General features: G+C 41.0%; 1 protein-coding gene across 8 annotated transcripts in view; it reads left to right on the forward strand.

Moving 5' to 3' along the window:
• WDTC1 (WD and tetratricopeptide repeats 1) overlaps nucleotides 1-25,811 on the forward strand; it is a 79,556-nt gene that overhangs the window by 31,661 nt on the left and 22,084 nt on the right. For 5 of the 8 annotated variants that reach the window (XM_082613311.1, XM_082613307.1, XM_082613306.1 and 2 more), the window contains 3 exons: nucleotides 21,957-22,003; nucleotides 22,447-22,558; nucleotides 25,335-25,522. In XM_082613311.1, coding sequence (XP_082469437.1) covers nucleotides 21,957-22,003; nucleotides 22,447-22,558; nucleotides 25,335-25,522 — 347 coding nt within the window. Of the gene's footprint in view, nucleotides 1-21,956; nucleotides 22,004-22,446; nucleotides 22,559-25,331; nucleotides 25,523-25,811 lie in introns of all 8 variants that reach the window. The other 3 variants (XM_082613308.1, XM_082613310.1, XM_082613309.1) reach the window with 1 other exon arrangement.

Raw genomic sequence — 25,811 nt, forward strand, 5'->3', positions numbered from 1 at the left:
TTGCAATTACGACGTCATAATGAATAACCTTGTACATATGTATTTTAGTATTGCTAGAGATATATCTTCAGCGTAAAAACCTAGAAGTGGGAGTGCTGGCCAAAGAGTAAATGTATATATGTGGTTTTGTTAGATATTGCCAAATTTCCCTCCGTGGGAGTTGCACCATTTTGCCTTCCTGGTAGCAATGCCTGAGAGTGCCTTTTTCTCCACAGCTCACGGACAAACTAGGGGGTTAAGCTTTTGAATTTTTTTACCATTCTAAAAGATGAAAAATGGTATCTCAGTAGAGTTTTAAATTACATTTCTTTTATGAGTGAAATAGAATATCTTTTTCATATATTTAAGGGCTGTTTTAATATAATTTTGCCAAGTTTGGTGTAACAAAGGAGGGAGAGTAACAATTTTTATAGTACCTGCATGTTTTTACAAACACAAGCATAGAATGGATAAGCAGAAACTCATGAAGTTGGTCACCTCTAGGGGATAGAAGGCGTAAGTGGAGAGGTAGAGAAAAGGGAATAACCCTTCTGGACCTTTTTGTAGAGTTTTTAATTTTATAACCACTTTGAGGTTTTACACATTCAAAAAGTAAATTTAAGTCAGCAGAGATGGGGAAAGGGCTGCCAACTAACTCAAGTAATTTTTGACACAGTACTTTGACTATAAATATTCTTTGTATGTATTTTAAAGACAAGCTAAAGAAATCTTGATTGAACTCTAGTTAGTAAATTTGTCATTTGTAGTGGTATTCCTGTAGCAATTCTGTAACTATCAGTATTTTGTGTGTGTTGTAGAATTGAGCAAATGAGTAAATATATCAGTGTTGTTGGGATAAATTTATCAGTTAATATATAATAAATATAATATTTATAATATTGATATAATATACCAATGTTGTTCCCTTCTCACTATGGGAGAAGGGCAATTCAAATATGGAATAGGCAACAGAATAACTCTGAGGTATTGGATTGGAATTAGCTGTATCTCTTTGAATTCATGGTTGTTTGTTTGTTTGTTTTGGCTGTGCCACGTGGCTTGTGAGATCTTAGTTCCCCGACCAGGGATTGAATGTGGGCCCCAGCAGTGAAAGCACCAAGTCCTAACCAATGGACTGACAGGGGATTCCTGAATTAATGGTTTAAAAATACATATATTTTAATATAAATTTATATATTATTTCCAGCTCTGTCTTCTGAAAGGGTCCAGAAGCAATGATACCTCAATAGCCATGAGTTACTGGTTTCTAAATACCATTCCCCACTAGAAAGAACCAGGGGTCCTTGGAGGAATAACTGATTCAGGTCTGGGACAGCGAGTGTACGAGATGAACCTACAGCATCTTGTGGCAGAAGATCAACAGAAAGTAAAGAAATAAAAATGACAGGAACATATCATAAGGACACAGAAGCCAGCTTGAAAGGCATGCTACTGGCCAAACCCGTGACAATTTGAGCATCAGGATGAATAATGACAATAATGAATTAAAACCCACTGAATAAAAAAATACCTGATTTTGCACTGGTAAGAGAGAGAGGGAGAGAAAGAAGGGGTGGGGAGAGAGAAAAGCACTTCATTCTAGTAGATTGCTGACCACTAAATGAAGAAATGATAAAGTTGGAAAAAATCACCATTTTATAACTGTCACACCACATCATACCAGTAATTGATTCAGACAAGAATAATCAATGAATGATTGAACCATTGGGTGAAAACCTGATGGTGGACAGGATGTTTGCGCAATGTAGAAGTATTTCCTCACAGATAGCAAAGGGGAAAATAGTAACATTAGAGTGGAGAAACCTGGTAGATACCACCTTAACATCAGGTGACACCTGACAGTGTGCACTGAGGAGGACGCAAAATCACCTAGGTGGTATTTCTGTCAAAATGCATTATCTAAAACTAATCACGAGGAAGTAATCAGACAAATCCAAACTGAGAGACATTTCTCCAGAACAGCTGACATATTCTTCAGAAATGTCAATGTCGTAAAAAACAAAGGACTGAAGAACTGTTCCAGATTAAAGGAGACTAAAAAGAAGATGACAACTAAATGTAGTGTGTGATCCTGGATTGGGTCCTAGATCAGCAAAATCAAAGGGATAATATTGGGACAGTTGGTGAAATGTTAATATAGACTGTATATTGAATAATAATTGTGTCAGTGTCAAATTTCCTGACACTGAAATTTAAGTATGTAATGGGTCCTGAGGTCTGTAACTTATTCTCAAATGGTTCAAGAAAAAAGTGTGTGTGTGTGTGTGTGTGTGTGGAGAGAGAGAGAAAGAGGAGGGGGGGAGAAAAATGTTAGCAGTTAATGAAATAGGGGAAAGGTATATACGGGTGTTTTTGTACTATTCTTGTACCTTTTTATATGTTTGAAATTGTTTCAAAATAGAGAGTTAAAAATGTTCATTAAGAAAATATAAAGAAGTGTTACAGTGGCAGCAACTGAGTAAGAGAGCCTGAAGGGAGGTTGAGATTAGAGGATTTAAGTTTAATGTTGATTAGGGTAATTCTAAGGTGTTCTGGTATATAGACCAAACCACTTCTCTGTATTCCTTGGACATCTTTGCTGAGCATTCCACATCCCCCTTTAGTTATATGCGCTAGCTCATCTTGTCTCAGTGAGTTTTATTTTCATAACCAGACAGGAGCCAAATATCCTGGGATTTCAGTTTGTGGCCTGCAGTCCTCACTTCGGAGGCAGTTGGTACTTGCTTTTAACATCCCTAGGGTTTTCAAAGTCCACCTTAAAGTTCTAATCTCACTTTGATCCATTCTATTTCTTCCACTTGTGGGATTTCTTGGCATAGTGTTAGGCATTAACACTGAGAGGTAGAGAGAGGGAGAGGAAAGTAACCTCACTTTACAAATAAGGAGAGTAAAACAGCACTTCCAAGGTCACATAAGTGGTAGAAATAAGATTAATAAGATTTATTTCAGGGGGTGCTTCCCTGGTGGTGCAGTGGTTGAGAGTCTGCCTGCGGATGCAGGGGACACAGGTTCGTGCCCCGGTCCGGGAAGATCCCACGTGCCACGGAGCGGCTGGGCCCGTGAGCCATGGCCGCTGAGCCTGTGCGTCCGGAGCCTGTGCTCCGCAACAGGAGAGGCCACAACAGTGAGAGGCCGCGTACTGCAAAAAAAAAATAATAATAAGATTTATTTCAGGCCTGTGTGGCTTTAGAGTTCACATTCTTTCCACCTCAACCATGTGTCTACTTTTTTAAAGGGCTTAACAAATAGTTCTTGGCTTGGTGGGTTCATTCTCTTGCCTTATTAGTTTTCTTAATATTGTCCTTAAACAAGTTGAAAACATTATATGTCCCACCTTCACAACTGGCTTGATGGCTTTTTTGTTTCTTATATAATTTGAGCATAAATTCACTAGAAACAAGTCATATCAAACTAGATTGGTTTTCTTTTTTAATATAATTAGTATGGTATACCAGGGCAGTTTCATAGTATAACCTGACTCTAACAAAGACTTGTCAGAGTTTTATTACAATATCAGTTGAGAGAAGTAAATTAGATAACAAGTTCATCAAATAGCCTGAAAGAAACAGATGGAGCAGAGATCTGACTTTGTGAGAGATTTCAAGAGCTATCCTTTAGATCAGGGGTTAGCAAATTATGACTTGCAGGCCAAATCCAGCTTGCCACCTGTTTGTTGACTTAGTTTTTTAAGTTCATTTTTATTTTATGTAAGTGTACAATTCAGCATTTTTTTGTTTTTTGTTTTGTCTTAGTGTATTCACAAAGTTGTACAACTATCACCATTACCTAACTCCTGACATTTTCATCACCCCAAAATAGAAACCCTTTTAGCAGTTACTCCCCATCCCCTACCCCTGGCTCCACCCCTGGCAACCACTAATCTATTTTCTGTCTCTATGGATTTTCCTATTCTGGACACTTCATATGAATGGAATCATACACTATGTAGCTTTTTGTATCTGACTTCCTTCACTTAGTATGATAATTTCAAGATTTATCTATGTTGTAGCATTCCTTTTTATGGCCAAATACATTCCATTCTATAGCTATACCACATTTTGTTTATCCACTCATCAGGTAGTGGACATTTTGCTTGTTTCCACTTTTTGGCTATTATGAATACTGCTGCTATGAACAATTTGTGTAAAAAATTTTGTATGGACATATATTGTCAGTTCTCTTGGTTACATACCTAAGAGTGGAATTGCTGTGTCATATGGCAACTCTTAGGCTTAATTTCTTGAGGAACTGGCAGACTGTTTTTCAAGGTGGCACCACCATTTTACATCCCCACCAGAAATGTACAAAGGTTCCAGTTTCTCCATACCCTTACCAATACTTATTATCTGTCTTTTTTTTATTATAGTCATCCTAGTGGGTGTGATGTAGTATTTCATTGTGGTCTTGATTTGCATTTCCCTAATGACTAATGATGTTGAGCTTCTTTTCACGTGCTTATTGGCCATTTGTATATCTTCTTCTCTGGAGGAATGTCTATTCAGATCCTTTGCCCATTTTTAAATTGTTATTTATCATTTTATCATTGAGTCATAAGAGCTCTTTGTATGTTCTAGATAATAAACACTTATCAGATATGTGATTTGAAATTTTCTCTCTCATTCTGTGGGTTTTTTCAGTTTCTTGAGAGTGCTTTTGACAGACAAATTTTTAATTTTCATGAAGTTCAAATTTTTTTCTTTTGTCATTTTTGCTTTTGGTGTTATATTTAAGAAACCATTGGGGCCAAAAAAGAAACCATTGCCTAATACAAGGTCACAAAAATTTACACCTGTGTCTTCTTCTAAAAGTTTTATAGTTTTAGATCTTATGTGTACATCTCTGATCCATTTGGGGTTATTATTATTTTTTTTGTGGTACACAGGCCTCTCATTGTTGTGGCCTCTCCCGTTGCGGAGCAAGGCTCCGGACGCACAGGCTTAGTGGCCATGACTCACGGGCCCAGCCGCTCCATGGCATGTGGGTTCCTCCCAGACCGGGGCATGAACCCGCGTCCCCTGCAACGGCAGGCAGACTCTCAACCACTGCGCCACCAGGGAAGCCCCATTTTGGGTTAATTTTTATATATGGTGTCATGTAGAGGCCCAGCTTCATTCTTTTGCATGTGCATATTGTTATTACAGCACCATTTGTTGAAAAGACTCTTCTTTCTTTCATTGAATTGTCTTGGCACTCTTGTCGGAAATCAGTTAACCTTACATAAATGTAAGGGTTTATTTGTGAACTCGTTACTCTATCCCATTGATCTAAATTTCTGTCCTTTATGTCAGTACCACACTGTTTTGATTACTGTAGCTTTGTAGTAATTTTTGAAATTGGGAAGTGAGTCTTCTAACTTTGTTTTCTTTTTCAAGATTGTTTTGGCTATTTTGGGTCCCTTGTATTTACATATGAGGTTTATGTTCAGCTTGTGAATTTCTTCAGAGAAGGCAGATGGGATTTTGATAGGGATTGGGTTGAATCTATAGCCACTTACTTTTATAAATAAAATTTTATTGGAACACAGCCACACTCATTCATTTATGTATTTTCTATGGCTGCCTTAGTAATTCAACAGCAGAATTGAGTAGTTATAACAGAGACCGTATGGCCTGCAAAGCCCAAAACATTTACTCTCTGGCTCTTTACAGAAAAAGTGCCAACCTCTGCTTGAGATGATGGAGTAAACTTAGGCTCTGAAGCACCAGAGGGCAGAACCTGGGAGTCATTCATTAATTCAGTCATATGTTCAAGCGTATATTGAGTGCCTACAATATGCCAGAAATGTTCTAGACTCTGGGAGATGAATATAGCAGAAAATAAAGACAACACAGTTCCTGGCCTCACGAAGCTTCTTGCTATGGCCTATATGACACCCTTAGAATATTGCCTCTACTCACCTCCCTGAGCTTATCTTGCCTTACTCTGTCCCTTTTATCACTGTGTTCTAGCCACACTGGCCTTCATTCTGTATCTACAGCATACCAAGCCTATTCCTACCTTTGTACTTTTTCTTTCCTGTACCTGGCATGCTTTTCCTTCTCAGCATTCAAATTTCTCCTCAAACATAGCTATGTCAGAGAGGCTTTCCCTGACCACTGTATCTAAAGTATAACCTGTCACCATGTTTTATTTTCTACATAGCGTTTATCACTATCTGAACTCATTTTATTGATTCCTGTGCTTATTTTTTTTCTCTCCCCACCACTAGAGTTCTCTATCTTATTTAGCACTGTAGCCTTTTCATGTATAAGAGTGCCTAGCATATAAAAAATAAAAATAAAATCAATCAATCAAATAAAAAGATTGAATGAATAAAGAGAATTTGCAGGGATAGACTGCAGATATAGGTCAGCATAAGGAAAAACTTTCTGACATGAGTTATGGTTGTTGACTTGCCCCACTATATTTATACTTAGATTTTTAGCTAGAACATATAGAAGTTGAAATATATTTTAAATCGTTCCTTTTCATGACTTCTAGGAGGATTTTTCCTTCCCCAGTAATCATAGTTCACATGCTATACTATAAGTCTTGAATTATCATGGTGCAAGGGAAAGAACATACTTGGATTTGATTTCCAGTTTTGCTACTCAGCTATCACAGTGCTTTACGACTATTGAATTGGTTCCCACAACAACCCTATGAGGTTATGTATATTATCTCCTTTTTTAGAGATATAAAACCTGAAGCACAGAGAGGTTAAAGAACTTGCTCAAGGAAACACGGCTTGTGAACATGAAAACACATTAACTGTCCTTTTTGGACAGTTTAGTGGATTTTGAAGGGTAATTATGTGAAGCAATTAGGACAGGGCCTGACACATAGTAAAAGCTAAGTTTTAGTTATTCTTGTTACTCTTACTGCTCCATTTACTAATTCTAAGGCACACTAAAATTTGAGAAACCATTGAACTAAGTTAAAGAAGCAACAAAAGGATTTTATGGAGATGTCTGGGTATTCAGATCATTCTGCCTTTAAGATAACTATCAGGGCTTCCCTGGTGGCGCAGTGGTTGAGAGTCCGCCTGCCGATGCAGGGGATACGGGTTCGTGCCCCGGTCTGGGAAGATCCCACATGCCGCGGAGCGGCTGGGCCCGTGAGCCATGGCCGCTGAGCCTGCGCGTCCGGAGCCTGTGCTCTGCAACGGGAGTGGCCACAACAGTGAGAGGCCCGCATACCGCAAAAAATAAAAAATAAAAATAAAAAAAATTAAAAAAAAAAAAGATAACTATCAAATCATTAAGTGAATGGAGAGCAAGTGAAGAATTCTTGAGTTTTATTTGCCTTCAGGACTCACTCCATTCTGTCATATTACAACTATGTAATCTCAATACATGCTAATAAACACGTGTATTGTGAAGTTTAAATGAATCAATATACACAACAGCTTAGCACTTACCCTGGCATTTAGTAGATGCATAATTAATGTTTGCTGGATTTTCATCTAAATCTTCCTTGCTCAGACTCAGGTTCACACTGTCAAGGAGTTATAGAGAAGCACATGGCCATCTGTTTCCTCTTTCCGAGTTGGCATTTCCTGTGGCGGGTACACTGAGCATCTCTAACTCTCATGCTCTTTGGCATTGATCTTTTCAGTGGAACTTCATTATACAAACGTTTAGGTCTGAAGTCAGTGGGTATGTTATACACATATGTGGTTTGGGTTGCAGTTAAGAGAGGGCCCTTACATGTATCCATGAAAACTGGGCCACAGTTGTCTCCAAGCTAGAGTATGTCTTCAAAGATCGTTTAAGCTTGCTCTTAAAGCCTGATGCTCCTGTCTTCTGGGTTTTTTTGGTACCTCTCTCCTTCTTCTTTTATGGTAGACCTTAGTCTCATGTCGCCATAGACATGGACCTGTCTTTGTTTATTCTACTGTCTATTCCCTTTTCTCCCAGTGCCTTATACCTAATGCGTGTGGAATAAATGAGTTGTCTGTTTGGTCAGAGCTTAGGGTAGCAATTTAATAGCTGCAGAAATAACCCTTTAGAAAAAGTTAGTAAATAGGAAGGAGTCCAGTTGTTCAAGATGTATACACTGTGAGTATTCTGGCCACGTGGAGGGGTCTTTGAGAGTAGGATCTGGAAGAACACACAGAGGTTGGCAAGAGAAGATACCTGAAGATGAGTTCCACGAATGGGAGCCAGCATTTACCAAAGTGTGCTAGGCACCTTGCATATATTACATCATTTGATCTCCACAGTGATCTTGTCAGGATGACATTATCATCATCTCCATTTCCCAGTGAAATATCTGAGGCTCTGGGAATCTTAAGTGATTGCCCATATACCTAGAAAGAGGCCAAGCTAGAGCTGAACCCAGACTGTTCTTTCACTTAACAATTCTGCCTCATATGTGTGACCCAGCTTCCTCTTGTAAAAGAATTGCTGTTACAATTCTGCCTCATATGCCTCATATATGTGACCCAGCTTCCTCTTGTAAAAGAATAAATCTGGACAAAAGGATCTCCAGTCCTTTGGGTTATGCCAGGATACACATTGGTTGGCAGACTTCCTAGCTCTTTGCTTCTCTTTTCTTATTCCCTTAATGCAATGTGTCCCAACTTTTTCCCCTATCAAGAATGACTTTTATTATTTTTTTCCCTGTAGGTCCTACATTTTGATAGATTGTTGTCTCCTAAATTGTATTAATTAATAATGTTTCTTATTTTAATATACTTCTCCACACCGTGACTGCTCAGCAGAGCTCCTGAGTAGCATTGGCTATACCTAACGTTACAACACAGATTGTATATATTTCCAGTCAAATGCAAAAAATCATGACTTTGTGCCTAGTCTGGGTTGCCCAGTCACCTGTAAATGTTCTTTTCCCACTGGACTTTTAAAATACATCAACTCGGGACTTCCCTGGAGGTCCAGTGGTTAAGAATCTTCACTTCCAATGCAACGGGCACGGGTTCGATCTCTGGTCAAGAAACTAAGATCCCACATACTGCATGGCACAGCCAAAAATAAATAAATAAATAATAAAATAAAATACATCAACTCACCAAAATTGGAACTCATCTAAGTGTACAACACTAAGGTAGAGATGAATATAGTTTAACCTTTGGAGGAATATTCTATAACCATTTGAAGTGATGCTTATGAGATCATAATAACATGGGGAAAGGCTAATGTTATAAGTTTGGAGAAGAGGAGGAGAAAACAAAACCTCATCAGCTCCTCCAGAGGACAGGAGATGTGTCTGTCTGACTCAGTTGTATCTCTCTGATCCAGTACAATACTGGCAGGCACATAGCAGGCATTTAAGTTTTGAGAGAAATACCCCGAAATTTGAAAAGGCAAAATGGAGCTTCCCTGGTGGCGCAGTGGTTAAGGATCTGCCTGCCAATGCAGGGAACACGGGTTCGAGCCCTGGTCCAGGAAGATCCCACATGCACCACAACTACTTAGCCTGCGCTCTAGAGCCCACGTGCCACAACTACTGAAGCCTGCACGCCTAGAGCCCATGCTCCACAAAAAAAAGAAGCCACCACAGTGAGAAGCCCGCGCACCACAATGAAGAATAGCCCCCGCTCGCCACAACTAGAGAAAACCCGCGCGCAGCAACAAAGACCCAACAATGCAGCCAAAAATAAAAATAAATAAATAAATAAAAATTTAAAGTAGATTGTAAAATAATATTTTAAAATTAATTAATTAACTAAAAAGGCAATATGACACCATGGTTAAGAGCCAAGCTCTGGAATCTGTCAGACATGAATTCACATTCTTACTATACTGTTTATACAGTATGGGGTATTAACCTTTTCCTCATCTGAAAAATGAGAATAGTAGTGGTGTTTCCATCACAAGGTAGTTGTAAAGTTTAACTCAAAGCATAAATGAAGGGCACAATATTGTTCCTGGTAGATGGTGGGATAGCACTTATTATATATCAGCTACCACTATCACTATTATTATTACTACCTTGTTTCTTCCCTCTCTTTATTGAGGTATGATTTACACAAAAATAAAGTGCATAGGTCTCAAGTGTTGAGTTAGATGAGTTTTGGCACTTGAGTAACTACCACCCATGACAAGATAGAGAATACTTCCATCACCCTGGAAGTTCCCATGGTGCCCTTTCCAGTCAACACTCCTACCTCAGAGCAACCACTTTTTGGCTCTGTCTCCATAGATTAGTTTTGCCTGTTCATATACTTTCTGTAAATGGAATTATATAGTATACATATTTTTGTGTTTGGCTTCTTTTGCTTATCATAACGTTTTTTGAGTTTCATCCATGTGGTTGCATGTATCTATGGGTAGTTCCTTTTTATTTCTGAGTCGGATTACACTGTACAAATATACTACTTTTGTGTATTCATTCTCCTGTTGATGATCATTTGGGTTATTTCCAGTGTGGGGCTTTAAAAATTAAAGCATCTATGGATATTCTTATACCAGTCTTTAGGTGGACAAATGTTTTCATTTCCCTTAAGTAAATACCTAAGGAATGGAATTGCTGGGTCATAGGGTAGATATAAGCTTAAATTTATATCAGACTGACAAACAGTTCTCTAAGGTGATGGCAGCAGTGAGATCTCTTTTTAATACAGGTGGGAATAAGGGTGACATTTGAGGTAATCCAGCACAGCCAGAGAAATACTTTGGAGTCATGTGGACCTGGGTTCCTATCCGGGCTCTGGCGTTTACAATTTGTGTGACCCTGCTAAGTTATTTAATATCTCTGAGACTTGGTCTCACCTGTAAAAAGGGAGTGATAATGAGATCAGGTATATTAATAGCTAGTATTCTACCTAGCAGCGGCATGCCAAAGTGGGGGCAGTAGTGCAGGCTTGTAAGGGGGTGCATGGTCTGTAAGGAATTTAAAAGCAGTAAGAAAACCACCTAAAAGTCCATTTGCTTTTTATCATTATGCACCTACAATTCTAAGCAGTGTCAGTGGTAAAACGCTTCTTTCTGCCTCCTTTTCCTCCTGTATACCATGCTACCTAGAAATTTGTAGGAACTTATAATAAATAGTAATTATAATCAATATTTAATAAAGTTAAGCAGGAAGTAAGGGGTTGTAATTTTTAACTTAAGTGAGATTTGTAGCTTTTAATCCAGGTACTTTCTCTGTGCACTTTCTGTTTTCTCCAGATCCCTGGTGTGGAAGGCTCACCCTAAGTAGAAACATTTCCTGGGTTCCAGGGAGGCAAACAGAGGTCTATTCCTCTTTAGGAGCCATCTGTAAACAGTCCCTCCTCTCTGTTCCTTTAAAGTTTGAGGTTTTCTCCCCTTTTTACCCAGTGTTTAATTCTGATATGTCATAGGCATATTTTCTCCCATTGTATTTGTCAACGTAATTATAGATCGTGTACCTAATCTAAGCCAGCCTTATTTATCAAGGCCAAAACAAATCCTCTTAAACAGTCTGTGCCTTGTAAATCAGCTTCCCAAACATACATTCTAACTTATGGAGCCCTTTATTAATGTTTTTTTGTCAATAGTTACTTTGTGTTTACGTAGAATCTGGTTTGGGTTTTCTCTCTACACTTTCTCCAACTTACCTGCCTCTGAGCTATTTTTTACTATGTAAAAATGAATCATAAGTATCATATTTGTCTGCTGTGGCCAGACTTCTATACTTTGGATGGGCTACTGCTTTGAGGACAAATACAGTAATTCTGGAAGCATTAATACATTTTTCAGATGGTGCTTAAGAGCCTGAGCTCTTGAGTTAAAATGCTTCCTGATACCAGTACTAGCTGTGCCTCATTAGCCATGTCTAACGTCGGGGGGGGATTGTTTGTTTGTTTGTTTGTTTACACCACCAAGCAACTCTCTGTTACCAGCTGGGTTCCCTACAATGTAACTCAATTCTGACAGGATCTACCTGGAGATAGCATCAGATCCCACAGGTTAAGGGTTCAGTCCTACAAGACTGCCCTCCTGTTCCCTACCCCCAACACCTATTTCAGATGCCAGTGGCAAATCCAGGTTGTCACCTGTGCTTTGGACCAACTGGCTATAGATTAGAGGTTCCAAACACCTTCTCCTTTCGTTCAATTAATTTGCTAAAGTGACTCACAGAACTCAGAGAAACATTTTACTTACTAGATTACCGATTTATTATAGAAGGATATAATTGAGGAACAGGCAGATAAAAGAGCTGCATAAAGCAAGGTATATGGAAAGGGGTGCATAGCTTCCATGCCCTCTCTGAGCATGCTGCTCTCCCCAAATCTCCACATGTGTACCAACACAGAAGCTCTCTGAACCCTGTCCTTTTTCGTTTTTCTTCACATTGGCATGGTTGATTAAATCATTGACCATTGGTGATCAGTTCAACCTCCAGCCCCTCTCCCCTTCCTGGAAGTCAGGGAGGTGGGACTGAAAGTTCCCACCCTCCAATCATATGTTTGGTTCTCCATCCTTAGGTGCTTTCCAAAAATCACTTCATTAACATAAACCTCAGGTGTTAGTTGAAAGACGTTTGTTATGAATATCACGAAACCTTTATCACTCTTATTACTTAGGAAATTCCAAGGGTTTTAGGAACTCTGTGCCAGAAGTAAGGATGAAGACTAAATATACCTTTCTACGTATAAATAGATATATAAATCACAGTATCGCAGCAGATTACCTAACTTCTCTGAGCATTGTTTTTCTTATCTATGAAATGAGTAATGATACCTGTGGGGTTTTTTTGAGACATTCACATTGTATTTCTAGAATATAGATGATCATTCAAGTTAGAAGTTAGTTAATTTTTTTAATTTTCTAATTTAATTTAATTTTTTTATACAGCAGGTCCTTATTAGTCATCCATTTTATACACATCAGTGTATACATGTTAATCCCAATTGCCCAATTCAGCACACCCCCACCCCCACCCCCTGCCGCTTTCCCCCCTTGGTGTCCATATGTTTTTTTTTTTTTTTTGGTTGGGGGTAGGAGTTTATTAATTAATTTATTTATTTTTGCTGTGTTGTGTCTTCGTTTCTGTGCGAGGGCTTTCTCTAGTGTGGCAAGCGGGGGCCACTCTTCATCGCGGTGCGCAAGCCTCTCACTATCGCGGCCTCTCTTGTTGCAGAGCACAGGCTCCAGATGTGCAGGCTCAGTAGTTGTGGCGCACGGGCCTAGTTGCTCCGTGGCATGTGGGATCCTCCCAGACCAGGGCTCGAACCCGTGTCCCCTGCATTAGCAGGCAGACTCTCAACCACTGCGCCACCAGGGAAGCCCAGCTGTCCATATGTTTGATCTCTACATCTGTGTCTCAATTTTTGCCCTGCAAACTGATTCATCTGTACCATTTTTCTAGGTTTCACATATATGCGTTAATATGCGATATTTGTTTTTCTCTTTCTGACTTACTTCACTCTGTATGACAGTCTCTAGATCCATCCATGTCTCTACAAATGACCCAATTTCCTTCCTTTTTATGGCTGAGTAATATTCCATTGTATATATGTACTACGTCTTCTTTATCCATTTGTCTGTTGATGGGCATTTAGGTTGCTTCCATGACCTGGCTATTGTAAATAGTGCTGCAATGAACATTGGGGTGCATGTGTCTTTTTGAATTATGGTTTTCTCTGGGTATATGCCCAGTAGTGGGATTTCTGGGTCATATGTAATTCTATTTTTAGTTTTTAAAGGAACCTCCAAACCGTTCTCCATAGTGGCTGTATTAATTTACATTCCCGCCAACAGTGCAAGAGGGTTCCCTTTTCTCCACACCCTCTCCAGCATTTGTTGATTGTACATTTTCTGATGATGCCCATCCTAACTGGTGTGAAGTGATACCTCATGGTAGTTTTGATTTGCATTTCTCTAATAATTAATGATGTTGAGCAGCTTTTCATGTGCTTCTTGGCCATCTGTATGTCTTCTTTGGCGAAATGTCTATTTAGGTTTTAATATTGAGCTGCATGAGCCATTTATATATTTTGGAGATTAATCCTTTGTCTGTTTGCAAATATTTTCTCCCATTTTGAGGGTTCTCTTTTCATCTTGTTTATGTTTTCCTTTGCTGTGCAAAAGCTTTTAAGTTTCATTAGGTCCCATTGTTTATTTTTGTTTTTATTTCCATTACTCTAGGAGGTGGATCAAAAGAGATCTTGCTGTGATTTATGTCAAAGAGTGTTCTTCCTAAGTTTTCCTCTAAGAGTTTTATAGTGTCCGATCTTACATTTAGGTCTCTAATCCATTTTAAGTTTATTTTTGTGTATGGTGTTAGGGAGTGTTGTAATTTCATTCTTTTACATGTAGCTGTCCAGTTTTCCCAGCGCCATTTATTGAAGAGACTGTCTTTTCTCCATTGTATATCCTTGCCTCCTTTGTCATAGATTAGTTGACCAGGGCCTCCCTGGTGGCGCAGTGGTTGAGAGTCCGCCTGCCGATGCAGGGGACACGGGTTCGTGCCCCGGTCTGGGAGGATCCCATATGCCGCGGAGCGGCTGGGCCCGTGAGCCATGGCCGCTGAGCCTGCGCATCCGGAGCCTGCGCGTCCGGAGCCTGTGCTCCGCAACGGGAGAGGCCACAGCAGTGAGAGGCCCGCATACGCAAAAAGAAAAAAAAAAAAAAAAAAAAAAAAAAAAAAGATTAGTTGACCATAGGTGCGTGGGTTTATCTCTAGGCTTTCTATCTTGTTCCATTGATCTATATTTCTGTTTTTGTGTCAGTACCATATTGTCTTGATTATTGTAGCTTTGTAGTATAGTCTGAAGACAGAGAGTCTGATTCCTCCAGCTCCGTTTTTTACCCTCTAGACTGCTTCGACTATTCAGAGTCTTTTTTGTCTCCATACATATTTTAAGAGTTTTTGTTCTAGTTCTGTAAAAAATGCCATTGGTAATTTGATAGGGATTGCATTGAATCTGTAGATTGCTTTGGGTAGTATAGTCATTTTCACAATATTGATTCTTCCAATCCACGAACATGGTATATCTCTCCATATGTTGGTATCATCTTTAATTTCTTTCATCAGTGTTATAGTTTTCTGCATACAGGTCTTTTGTCTCCTTAGGTAGGTTTATTCCTAGGTATTTTATTCTTTTTGTTGCAGTGGTAAATGGGAGTGTTTCCTTAATTTCTCTTTCAGATTTTTCATCATTAGTGTATAGGAATGCAAGAGATTTCTGTGCATTAATTTTGTATCCTGCAACTTTACCAAATTCATTGATTAGCTCTAGTAGTTTTCTGGTGACATCTTTAGGATTCTCTATGTATAGTATCATGTCATCTGCAAACAGTGACAGTTTTACTTCTAGTTTTCCAATTTGTATTCCTTTTATTTCTTTTTCTTCTCTGATTGCCATGGCTAGGACTTCCAAAACTCTGTTTAATAATAGTGGTGAGAGTGGACACCCTTGTCTTGTTCCTGATCTTAGAGGAAATGCTTTCAGTTTTTCACCATTGAGAATAATGTTTGCTGTGGGTTTGTCGTATATGGCCTTTATTATGTTGAGATAGGTTCCCTCTATGCCCACTTTCTGGAGAGTTTTTATTATAAATGGGTGTTGAATTTTGTCAAAAGCTTTTTCTGCACCTATTGAGATGATCATATGGTTTTTCTTCTTCAATTTGTTAATATGGTGTATCACATTGATTGATTTGTGTATATTGAAGAATCCTTGTGTCCCTGGGATAAATTCCACCTGATCATGGTGTATGATCCTTTTAATGTGTTGTTGGATTCTGTTTGCTAGTATTTTGTTGAGGATTTTTGCATCTATATTCATCAGTGATATCGGTCTGTAATTTTCTCTTTTTGTAGTATCTTTGTCTGGTTTTGGTATCAGGGTGATGGTGGCCTCATAGAATGACTTTAGGAGTGTCCCTTCCTCTGCAATTTTTTTGAAGAGCTTGAGAAGGATGGGTGTTAGCTCTTCTCTAAATGTTTGATAGAATTCAACTGTGAAGCCATCTGGTCCTGGACTTTTGTTTGTTGGAAGATTTTTAATCACAGTTTCAATTTCATTACTTGTGATTGGTCTGTTCATATTTTCTATTTCTTCCTGGTTCAGTCTTGGAAGGTTATACCCTTCTAAGAATTTGTCCATTTCTTCCAGGTTGTCCATTTTATTGGCATAGAGTTGCGTGTAGTAGTCTCTTAAGATGCTTTGTATTTCTGTGGTGTCTGTCGTAACTTCTCCTTTTTAATTTCTCATTTTATTGATTTGAGCCCTCTCCCTCTTTTTCTTGATGAGTCTGGCTAATGGTGTATCAATTTTGCTTCTCTTCTCAACGAACCAGCTTTTAGTTTTATTGATCTTTGCTATTGTTTTCTTTGTTTCTATTTCATTTATTTCTGCTCTGATCTTGATGATTTCTTTCCTTCTACTAACTTTGGGTTTTGTTTGTTCTTCTTTCTCTAGTTCCTTTAGGTGTAAGTTTAGATTGTTTATTTGAGATTTTTCTTGTTTCTTGAGGTAGGCTTGTATGGCTATAAACTTCCCTCTTAGAACTGCTTTTGCCACATCCCATAGGTTTTGGATTGTCGTGTTTTCATTGTCATTTGTCTCCGGGTATTTTCTGATTTCCTCTTTGATTTCTTCAGTGATCTCTTGGTTATTTAGTAATATATTGTTTAGCCTCCATGTGTTTGTGTTTTTTACGTTTTTTTTCCCCTGTAATTGATTTCTAATCTCATAGCATTGTGGTCAGAAAAGATGCTTGATATGACTTCAATTTTCTTAAATTTACTGAGGCTTGATTTATGACTCAAGATGTGATCTCTCCTGGAGAATGTTCCGTGCGCACTTGAGAAGAAAGTGTAATCTGCTGTTTTTGGATGGAATGTCCTATAAATATCAATTAAATCTATCTGGTCTATTGTGTCATTTAAAGCTTGTGTTTCCTTATTAATTTTCTGTTTGGATGATCTGTCCATTGGTGAAGTGAGGTGTTAAAGTCCCCCACTATTATTGTGTTAATGTCGATTTCCTCTTTTTTATTTTATTTATTTTTTTTGAGGTACGTGGGCCTCTCACTGCCATGGCCTCTCCCATTGCGGAGTACAGGCTCTGGACATGCAGGCCCAGCGGCCATGGCTCACGGGCCCAGCCGCTCCGCGGCATGTGGGATCCCCCCGGACCAGGGCACAAACCCACGTCTCCCGCAACGGCAGGCGGACTCTCAACCACTGTGCCACCAGGGAAGCCCCAATTTCCTCTTTTATAGCTGTTAGCAGTTGCCTTATGTATTGAGGTGCTCCTATGTTGGGTGCATGTATATTTATAATTGTTATATCTTCTTTTTGGTTTGATCCCTTGATCATTGTGTACTATCCTTCCTTGTCTCTTGGAACATTCTTTTTTTTTTTTTTTTTTTTTTTTTTTCTGTACGCGGGCCTCTCACTGCTGTGGCCTCTCCCGTTGCGGAGCACAGGCTCCGGACACACAGGCTCCGCGGCCATGGCTCGCGGGCCCAGCCGCTCCGCGGCATGTGGGATCTTCCGGGATCGGGGCACGAACCCGTGTCCCCCGCATCGGCAGGCGGACTCTCAACCACTGCGCCACCAGGGAAGCCCAGAACATTCTTTATTTTAAAGTCTATTTTATCTGATATGAGTATTGCTACTCCAGCTTTCTTTTGATTTCCATTTGCATGGAATATCTTTTTCCATCCCCTCACTTTCAGTCTGTATGTGTCCCTAGGTCTGAAGTGAGTCTCTTGTAGACAGCACATATATGGTTCTTGTTTTTGTATCCATTTAGCAAGCCTGTGTCTTTTGGTTGGAGCATTTGATCCATTCATGTTTAAGGTAATTATCAATATGTATGTTCCTATTATCATTTTCTTAATTGTTTTGGGTTTGTTTTTGTAGGTCCTTTTCTTCTCTCATGTTTCCCACTTAGAGAAGTTCCTTTAGCATTTGTTGTAGAGCTGGTTTGGTGGTGCTGAATTCTCTTAACTTTTGCTTGTCTGTAAAGCGTTTGATTTCTCCATCACATCTGAATGAGATCCTTGCTGGGTAGAGTAATCTTGGTTGTAGGTTCTTCCCTTTCATCACTTTAAGTATATCATGCCACTCCCTTCTGGCTTGTAGAGTTTCTGCTGAGAAATCAGCTGTTAACCTTATGGGAGTTCCCTTGGGAACTCCCAGGGGAGTCGTTTTTCCCTTGCTGCTTTCAATAATTTTTCTTTGTCTTTAATTTTTGCCAATTTGATTACTATGTGTCTCGGCGTGTTTCTCCTTGGGTTTATCCTGCCTGGGACTCTCTGCGCTTCCTGGACTTGGGTGGCTATTTCCTGTCCTATGTTAGGGAAGTTTTCGATTATAATCTCTTCCAGTGTTTTCTATGGTCCTTTCTCTCTCTCTTCTCCTTCTGGGACCCCTATAATGCGAATGTTGTTGCATTTAATGTTGTGCCAGGGGTCTCTTAGGCTGTCTTCATTTCTTTTCATTCTTTATTCTGTTCTGCAGCAGTGAATTCCACCATTCTGTCTTCCAGGTCACTTATCTGTTCTTCTGCCTCTGGTATTGATTCCTTTTAGTGTATTTTTCATTTCAGTTATTGTATTGTTCATCTCTGTTTGTTTGTTCTTTAATTCTTCTAGATCTTTGTTGAACATTTCTTGCATCTTCTCGATCTTTGCCTCCATTCTTTTTCTGAGGTCCTGGATCATCTTCACTATCATTATTCTGAATTCTTTTTCTGGAAGCTTGCCTATCTCCGCTTCATTTAGTTGTTTTTCTGGGGTTTTATCTTGTTCCTTCATCTGATACATAGCCCTCTGCCTTTTCATCTTGTCTATCTTTCTGTGAATCGATACCTGTTTCTTAAACAAGATAATGGATGTAGAATGCTGTATTAGTTTCCTATTGCTACCACAACAAGTTACCACAAACTTAGTGGCTTAAAACAACACAAATTTATTATCTTACAGTTCTGTAGATTGGAAGTCTGACATGGGTCTCACCAGGCTAAAGTCTTGACAGGGCTATGCTCCTTCTGGAGGCTATAGAGTAGAATCCGTTTTCTTGCAATTCCCGCTTTCTAGAGATTGCTGTATTTCTTTGCTCGTGACCCCCTTCTTCCATCTTCAGAACTGGCAATAGCAGGTCAAGTCCCTTTCACACCAACATCTCTGTACTCTCTGCAGCCAGGAAAGGTTCACTGATTTTTTTTTTTTTTGACGTGGACCATTTTTTTTTTTTTTTTTTTGCGGTACGCGGGCCTCTCACTGCTGTGACCTCTCCCCCTGTGGAGCACAGGCTCCGGACGCGCAGGCCCAGCGGCCATGGCTCACGGGCCCAGCCGCTCCGCGGCATGTGGGATCCTCCCAGACCGGGGCACGAACCCGTGTCCCCTGCATCGGCAGGCGGACTCTCAACCACTGCGCCACCAGGGAAGCCCGACGTGGACCATTTTTAAAGTCTTTATTGAATTTGTTACAGTATTGCTTCTGTTTTATGTTTTGGTTTTTTGGCCCTGAGGTATGTGGGATCTTAGCTCCCTGACCAAGGATCGAACCTGCAACCCCTGCATTGAAAGGCGAAGTCTTAACCACTGGGTTGCCAGGGAAGTCCCAAGGTTCACTGATTTTAAGGACTCCTGTGATTATATCGGGCTCACCTGGATAATCTAGGCTAATCTCCCCACCTCAAGGATTTTAACCTTAATCACATCTGCAAAGTCCCTTTTGCCACCTACCATAACATATTCATGGGTTCCAGAGGATCAGGACATGGACGTTTGTAAGGGGGCCGTTGTTCTGCCTACCCCAAGTGCAAGGTACTGTGCCTCGCTCTTTGTAAACCCTCAGTAAGTGGTGCTCATTCAAGGCCCTCGGTACTCTGGGAAGTTGCAAGCTGAGGACGTGAGCCCTGGGCACAAGTAATTTAAAGCCTGGTAGGAAAATGAGAGGGGTGAGGACAGAAATGATTCTGATCCAGAAAGAGTGACGACCAGAGTCATGTGTGGGGTTTCCACCAAGTGCTGTGGGAAAGTGAGAGGCCTCAGGTCAGTAAGTGGTCTGGCAAGTTTGAACAGAGTGAATGTGTCAATAATGTATCTAAGTGCAGAACCCAGAAAGAAATGAGGATGAACTCAAATGAGAATCTTTATAGGACAACGGGTAAGAAGGAAGGAGAAGGCAGAGGAAAAGCCTCTTCTGCCTAGAGAGTCAGGGAATTAGATTTGTTCATGTCTCTTGATTCTTCCCACTAGTCCCCCTGGACTCACTTGTTCATTATGCAGCAGATATGTGCCAGGCACTGTACCTGGCCTAGGGGATACAGTGAACACAGTACACAGAGGCCACTTCCCTGCAGCTCAGTGTGGTGAAGCAAAATAACCATGTCGACACAGAGCCATAATACAGTGTGACAGTAGGAGAGCACAGGAAGGATGTGCCTCCTTCCCAGATTTACAGGGTGGGAAAGGCATCTTGAGGGAAGTGCCGATAAACTGCGACCTGAAGAATGAGTTAATCAGGATGCTCTGGGCCACAGGTAACAGCCCAATGCAAGTGACCTTAAACAATAATGAGCAGACTGGCTCCTGACTGGAAGCCCAGGAGTAGGGTAGGCATCAGGGTTGGTTACTCTGGTCACTTTGGCTCCATTTTTCTGTGATTCCCTTGGCTGGGCTTTCCTCTCTCTGTTTATTTCACTCTCAGGCTGGCTACCCTCGTGGTCACAAGTCCAGGAGTCACATTAGGACACCCAGCATCCAGAGAAAGAAAGGCATCCCTTTCACAGACTCTCTCCTGAAAATGAGAAAACTCCTTTTCCACACACTCCCAGCAACTGGTCCCCTTGCATCCGATTGGGGTCACAGGCTCATTTCTGAGCCAGTACCTGTGTCCAAGTGAATGCCGTGTCCAATCTGGCTTAGATCTAAGTTTCTGAACCTATCACTGTGGAAAGGACAGTGAACTTACACATGGTCTGATATGAGCTGGGCAGATAATGAAATGAAAATCAAGGTGCCATTAGGAATGAGGGAGGGTGAGGGAAAGAAAGAACAGAGTGTAGGAATGGAAGTGACTTGTTCTCTCCTTCTCCCATGTAAAACTCGTTTCTGCCACTTCATACCTTCTGCTTTCCATGGATTCTGTTTCCTCTTAATTCTAGCTTTGCCATGACTTCTCTCTACACATGCTTTCAACTTCAGCATCTGTCATTAACTGCCTCACTTCTCCGTGTCTCTCAATTCAAATCCCCAAGCTTAATTTACTTCACTATACCAGGCTCCACCTACTTGGAAGTAAGCTGCAGAAGACCTAAATACAAGATTTATTTTGTATACTGCTCTGCCCCCAGCATCTGAAGAGTACCTGGCATGCATTAAGTGCTCGATGAATTAAATGTGTGCCAAATGAATGGAAGATCAGCCTTCTAGCTAATCGGCTGCCTTTCAGTCAGTTGCTCCTCTGCCAGATTTTCTGTGGCTGAGGGGGTGTCCCTTGAAGGGACTGTTGACATGTCCCCTCTAGTGGTAGGAGCAGAAATTTGTTTGGATATAACTTCTACTACTATTATCTGAACTTCAGTTTACTTTTCTGCAAAATAGGATCAATGAAATCTGCCCTTTATGGCTCAGAGGGGTTCAGTATCAGGTGAGATCATGAATATGAAGGTACTTTATATATTGTAAAATGCCAGGCAGTTTAATTCAATCCTGGTCACTCACATACGCCTGGAAAACACTGATGACGGAAAGGCTATTTTACCTGTTCACTTCCACTTCTTTTTTTTTTTTTTTTTTTTCTTTTTTTGCGGTATGCGGGCCTCTCACTGTTGTGGCCTCTCCCGTTGCGGAGCACAGGCTCCGGATGCGCAGGCCCAGCGGCCATGGCTCACGGGCCCAGCCGCTCCGCGGCATATGGGATCCTCCCAGACCGGGGCACGAACCCGTATCCCCTGCATCGGCAGGCGGACTCTCAACCACTGCGCCACCAGGGAGGCCCCACTTCCACTTCTTGATGTTGAGTTATCCAGGAGAACCTCTAATTGGCTCTCTTCTTGTCCCTCTCCATTTGCTCCCCCAGGGTCACTCAGGATGTGTCAACTGTCTGGAGTGGAATGAGAAAGGAGAGTAAGTATGAGCTCCGACACCTAGGGGTGCTGGAGAATGGTATGGGGAGGTTGGGAGAAGGGGACTTTCCTTCCTCTTTGTAGATCCAAGGAAAAGAGTGGACCCAAGAGCGGAGACTGCTGCTCTCTGCTATGTACTTAAGTTTAGTTCATCATTATCAATACACAGTTAAACAATGAATCCCAGATAGATGGAAAGTTGAATGACCTTCCAAACCCTGTTTTTTTGATAAGCTATTGCATTTAAGGAATGATGAGAAATTCTCAGGACAAAATAGAAGAGAATCAATCACTGTTTACAAGATAACCTTATATTCTGTGACATCTACTGTTCTTCAGGTTCTGTGTAGCCTAAGTCCTCATCAACTGGGAAACATGGGATAGAGGAAGGGGGGCCCAGGAACTTGAGGAGAGGTCAGAACTGTTCTATCTCTCTACTTGCAGCTTGCTGGCCTCTGGTTCTGATGACCAGCACACGATTGTGTGGGACCCGCTGCACCATAAGAAGCTGCTTTCCATGCACACGGGACACACTGCAAATATCTTTTCTGTCAAGGTGAGCAGGATAAGCCACAAAGCAAGTGAATGGTGTGACTGGGCTGTGCACATGGTTGTGTTTGCATGTATGTGTCCCATGTATACCCTGGGGTCACAGACATCTTTGTGATCTGAGCATCTGCTGGTGATTCCTGAAATTCCGTCTCTTTTCCATGCTCTGCTTCTTCTCTTAGAGCCAAGAGGCCAGCTCCAAATGAATTTATACTTATGTGAGTGGTGATGATGGGAGGTATGGCTCTGAGCTTGAACTTCAGTAGCAGGCAGACCTGTGTTTGACTCCCTTCTCTGCTCCTTGGAAGCTGTGTGAACTGGGAAAATCACCTGACCCCTCTGGGCCTGTTTACCCATCTGTAAAAAGGAAGTAGTTAAGGAAAATCCCCCACATTCATGAATAAATGAGTAAATAAATAATTTAACTAAAAAAAGGAAGTAGCAATCCACAGCGTTGATGTTACAGTTCAATGAGATGATTGATTTAATAAGCACCTGTCACAGGTGATTTTAGCTGTTCTACTTGTCATAGGAAATGAGTCTCTGATTGTTGATCGAGGGGAGTTGAGCTGAGAAGATGGGAGGCAGGGGACTTAAAGGACTTCAGACCTCTGAAGACCTGTTATGTGGAAGTGACACGAAACTTGTGCCTCTCGGTCCCGGAGAACAGACCTAGGAATAGTGACTGTTAAGTTTTCAGAAGCAAATGTAGGCCTGATGAAGGAAAGAATTGTCTAATGCTTAGAGATATTTGAAAAAGGTAAAATGGGCCTTCTGAGGATGTAGTAAATGTCCTAGCACTGAGGTATTCCTCACTGGGAACTTTCATCTGCTAGGTTGAAGGCTGAAGGAAATGACCTTTAAGGACTTTCCAGCTCTGAAATTCTGCAGTGGATGTATGTGAGAGTGAGGCTGTCCTTTGGAAAGCCTCACTAATCTAAGAAATATTTTCCTAATTAATATCAAGATGAATTACAAGATACCTGAAGAAGAAGATAGATTCAAGAGCTCAAAACCAACTTATTTCACTAATCAGAGCTTCTTTCCTAAGCTCTGATTCTCATCTCCTGTTCCAGGGACCAATCCTAGATGAATTTCTGTGATTTGAGAGACAGAACAATGCTGATTCACCTCTTGCATGATGAACAGAGACTGCTTTCCTCCCCTGAAAAGTGTTAGGTCCAGTTTAAATCAGTGGGGTCAGATCTGGGGAAGGGACCTAAGCTATCAGTTTGGCATCATAGAACACAAAATGTTGAGTTCAGAGACCAGAATTGGACAATGACCTTGATACTCCCTAATAGAAAGACCTTGGGCAAGGCACTTATATTCACAGACTCTCAGCCTCTTCTTCTGCTATAAAAAGGTATAGAAAAGGGTTCCTCTCTCTTCTGGTAATAAAACACCACAGATCTATTTATTTAACCCACGAGCTCCCCCTGGTGGCATCTATACTGTGGAACGAGTATGGCAGCGGCCACAAGCTCTTCCCAAGGGTTCTCCTGTTTATTTCTGTTGCGCGCGGAGTATATGTTGTCTCCAGCGAGGATTAAAGACTACTAGTTGTCCCTAAAAATGATCAAATTCCATCTGTTTCATCTAGCCCTTATGCTGGTGAGCTATTAGAGAAGTGCATGTGGAAAGAGTGAATTGTTAGAGTCAAGTGGGGCTTTAGCTACTTAAATGCAGGAAAATGTCAACACTCTCTCCCCCACCCCCCCAGACCCCAGCACCCATTCAGCCGTGTTGTGGGTTGGGAGAAACTTTTCAACTAAGAAAAAAAAGATAATTCAGTCTTTTAAACTTAAGAAAGAAGAGAAGAACTCAACTTACACCACACCCGAATATTTTTCTTCCTCAACACTAGGTGATAGAACTGTGTATGTTTTTAAAATTATTAATCAAGGTTATGTTTGTGGGTATTTTGACCTTGCCATATGTGATCTGGAATATTTTGTTCTCAACTTCATCAGAATGATGGGGTTGTCCTTTTGAATAATGGCCACATAAAGATGTATTCTGTTGATGCTCAGCCCTTCCCCAAGTTCAGACTTTTGAGCCATTTCCAGCACTTGCCATTATAAGGAGTGCTACTTGGGGCCTTTCTGCGTAGGTCCCTTTTTTCTTTTAGAATTATTTCTCAGAAGTGGAAGTTATAGGTCAAAGGATAGAAATCGTTTTTATGTTTCTTACCTATTGCCAGATTGTTCTCTAGAAATATTTGAACCAATTTAAAGCACCCACTCCCTTATAACACTGAAAGTCCTTTTCATTTCAAGACTAATTTATTACTTAACCCCCAGGTTGTTAAATAGCCATCATGAGGCATAGAGGAGTCAGACAGCCTTGGGTTTGAATTGACAGTCCTACTGAATGCTAGTGCCGGACCTCAATTTTTAATGGGGTTATTGTAAGTATTAATAAGATAAATTACCTGCTCAATGTCTAGCACATGGTAAATGCTTAGTAAGTGGTAACAGCTATGATTATCATCCATTCAGCTCTTACCTGGGGAAGAATCAGAGGAAGAGGGTTCCTTAGGTAGTCCAGCTTGGCATAGGTCAGGACCACTCTGGCAAAATAAAGGTGTACATCCTGATTTTGACCTTTAGGCCTACAGGCTGATGCTCAAGATCCAAAGTTTTCTTGGTGGATTGTCTTGGATGGGCTCGTTTTCTTATCTGATATGGAGAGGGAAAAGAAGATGCTAACATCCAGGCTGGTCTCCTTGCGTGCCCTAGCCCCACCACCTGCCAACCTCTTCTTCAATCTCTCCCAAGCAGTTCCTGCCTCACGCTGGGGACCGCATCTTGATCACAGGGGCAGCTGACTCCAAGGTGCATGTCCACGACCTGACAGTAAAGGAGACGATCCACATGTTTGGAGACCACACAAACCGGGTGAAACGCATCGCCACGGCGCCCATGTGGCCCAACACATTCTGGAGCGCTGCTGAGGATGGGCTTATCCGGTGAGGGCCTGAGGCAGGGAGCGGGGCCTGTGCCTCCCCGGCTCCCACTCCATGTCGGTTCCCCCATCCTATCTGCCCTGCTGCTTCCTTCCACAGGCCTGGCTCCTTCCCTCCAACAGAGTTCCAGCCTCATTTGTCTGCCCAGCACAGTTATCAGTGAACAAACTCCACTGATTTACTTACCCTATTCTTCACCTTCCCCACTTCTTACCCTCTCCTAAGCAACGTTCAAGCCCACTGGCTTTCTCACCATCTCAGATGCACAGTCTGCCTCCTCTGGGCTTTCATA

Source organism: Mesoplodon mirus, assembly GCF_964341445.2.
Source record: "Mesoplodon mirus genome assembly, chromosome: 3".
NCBI classification, from domain to species: Eukaryota; Metazoa; Chordata; class Mammalia; order Artiodactyla; family Ziphiidae; genus Mesoplodon; species Mesoplodon mirus.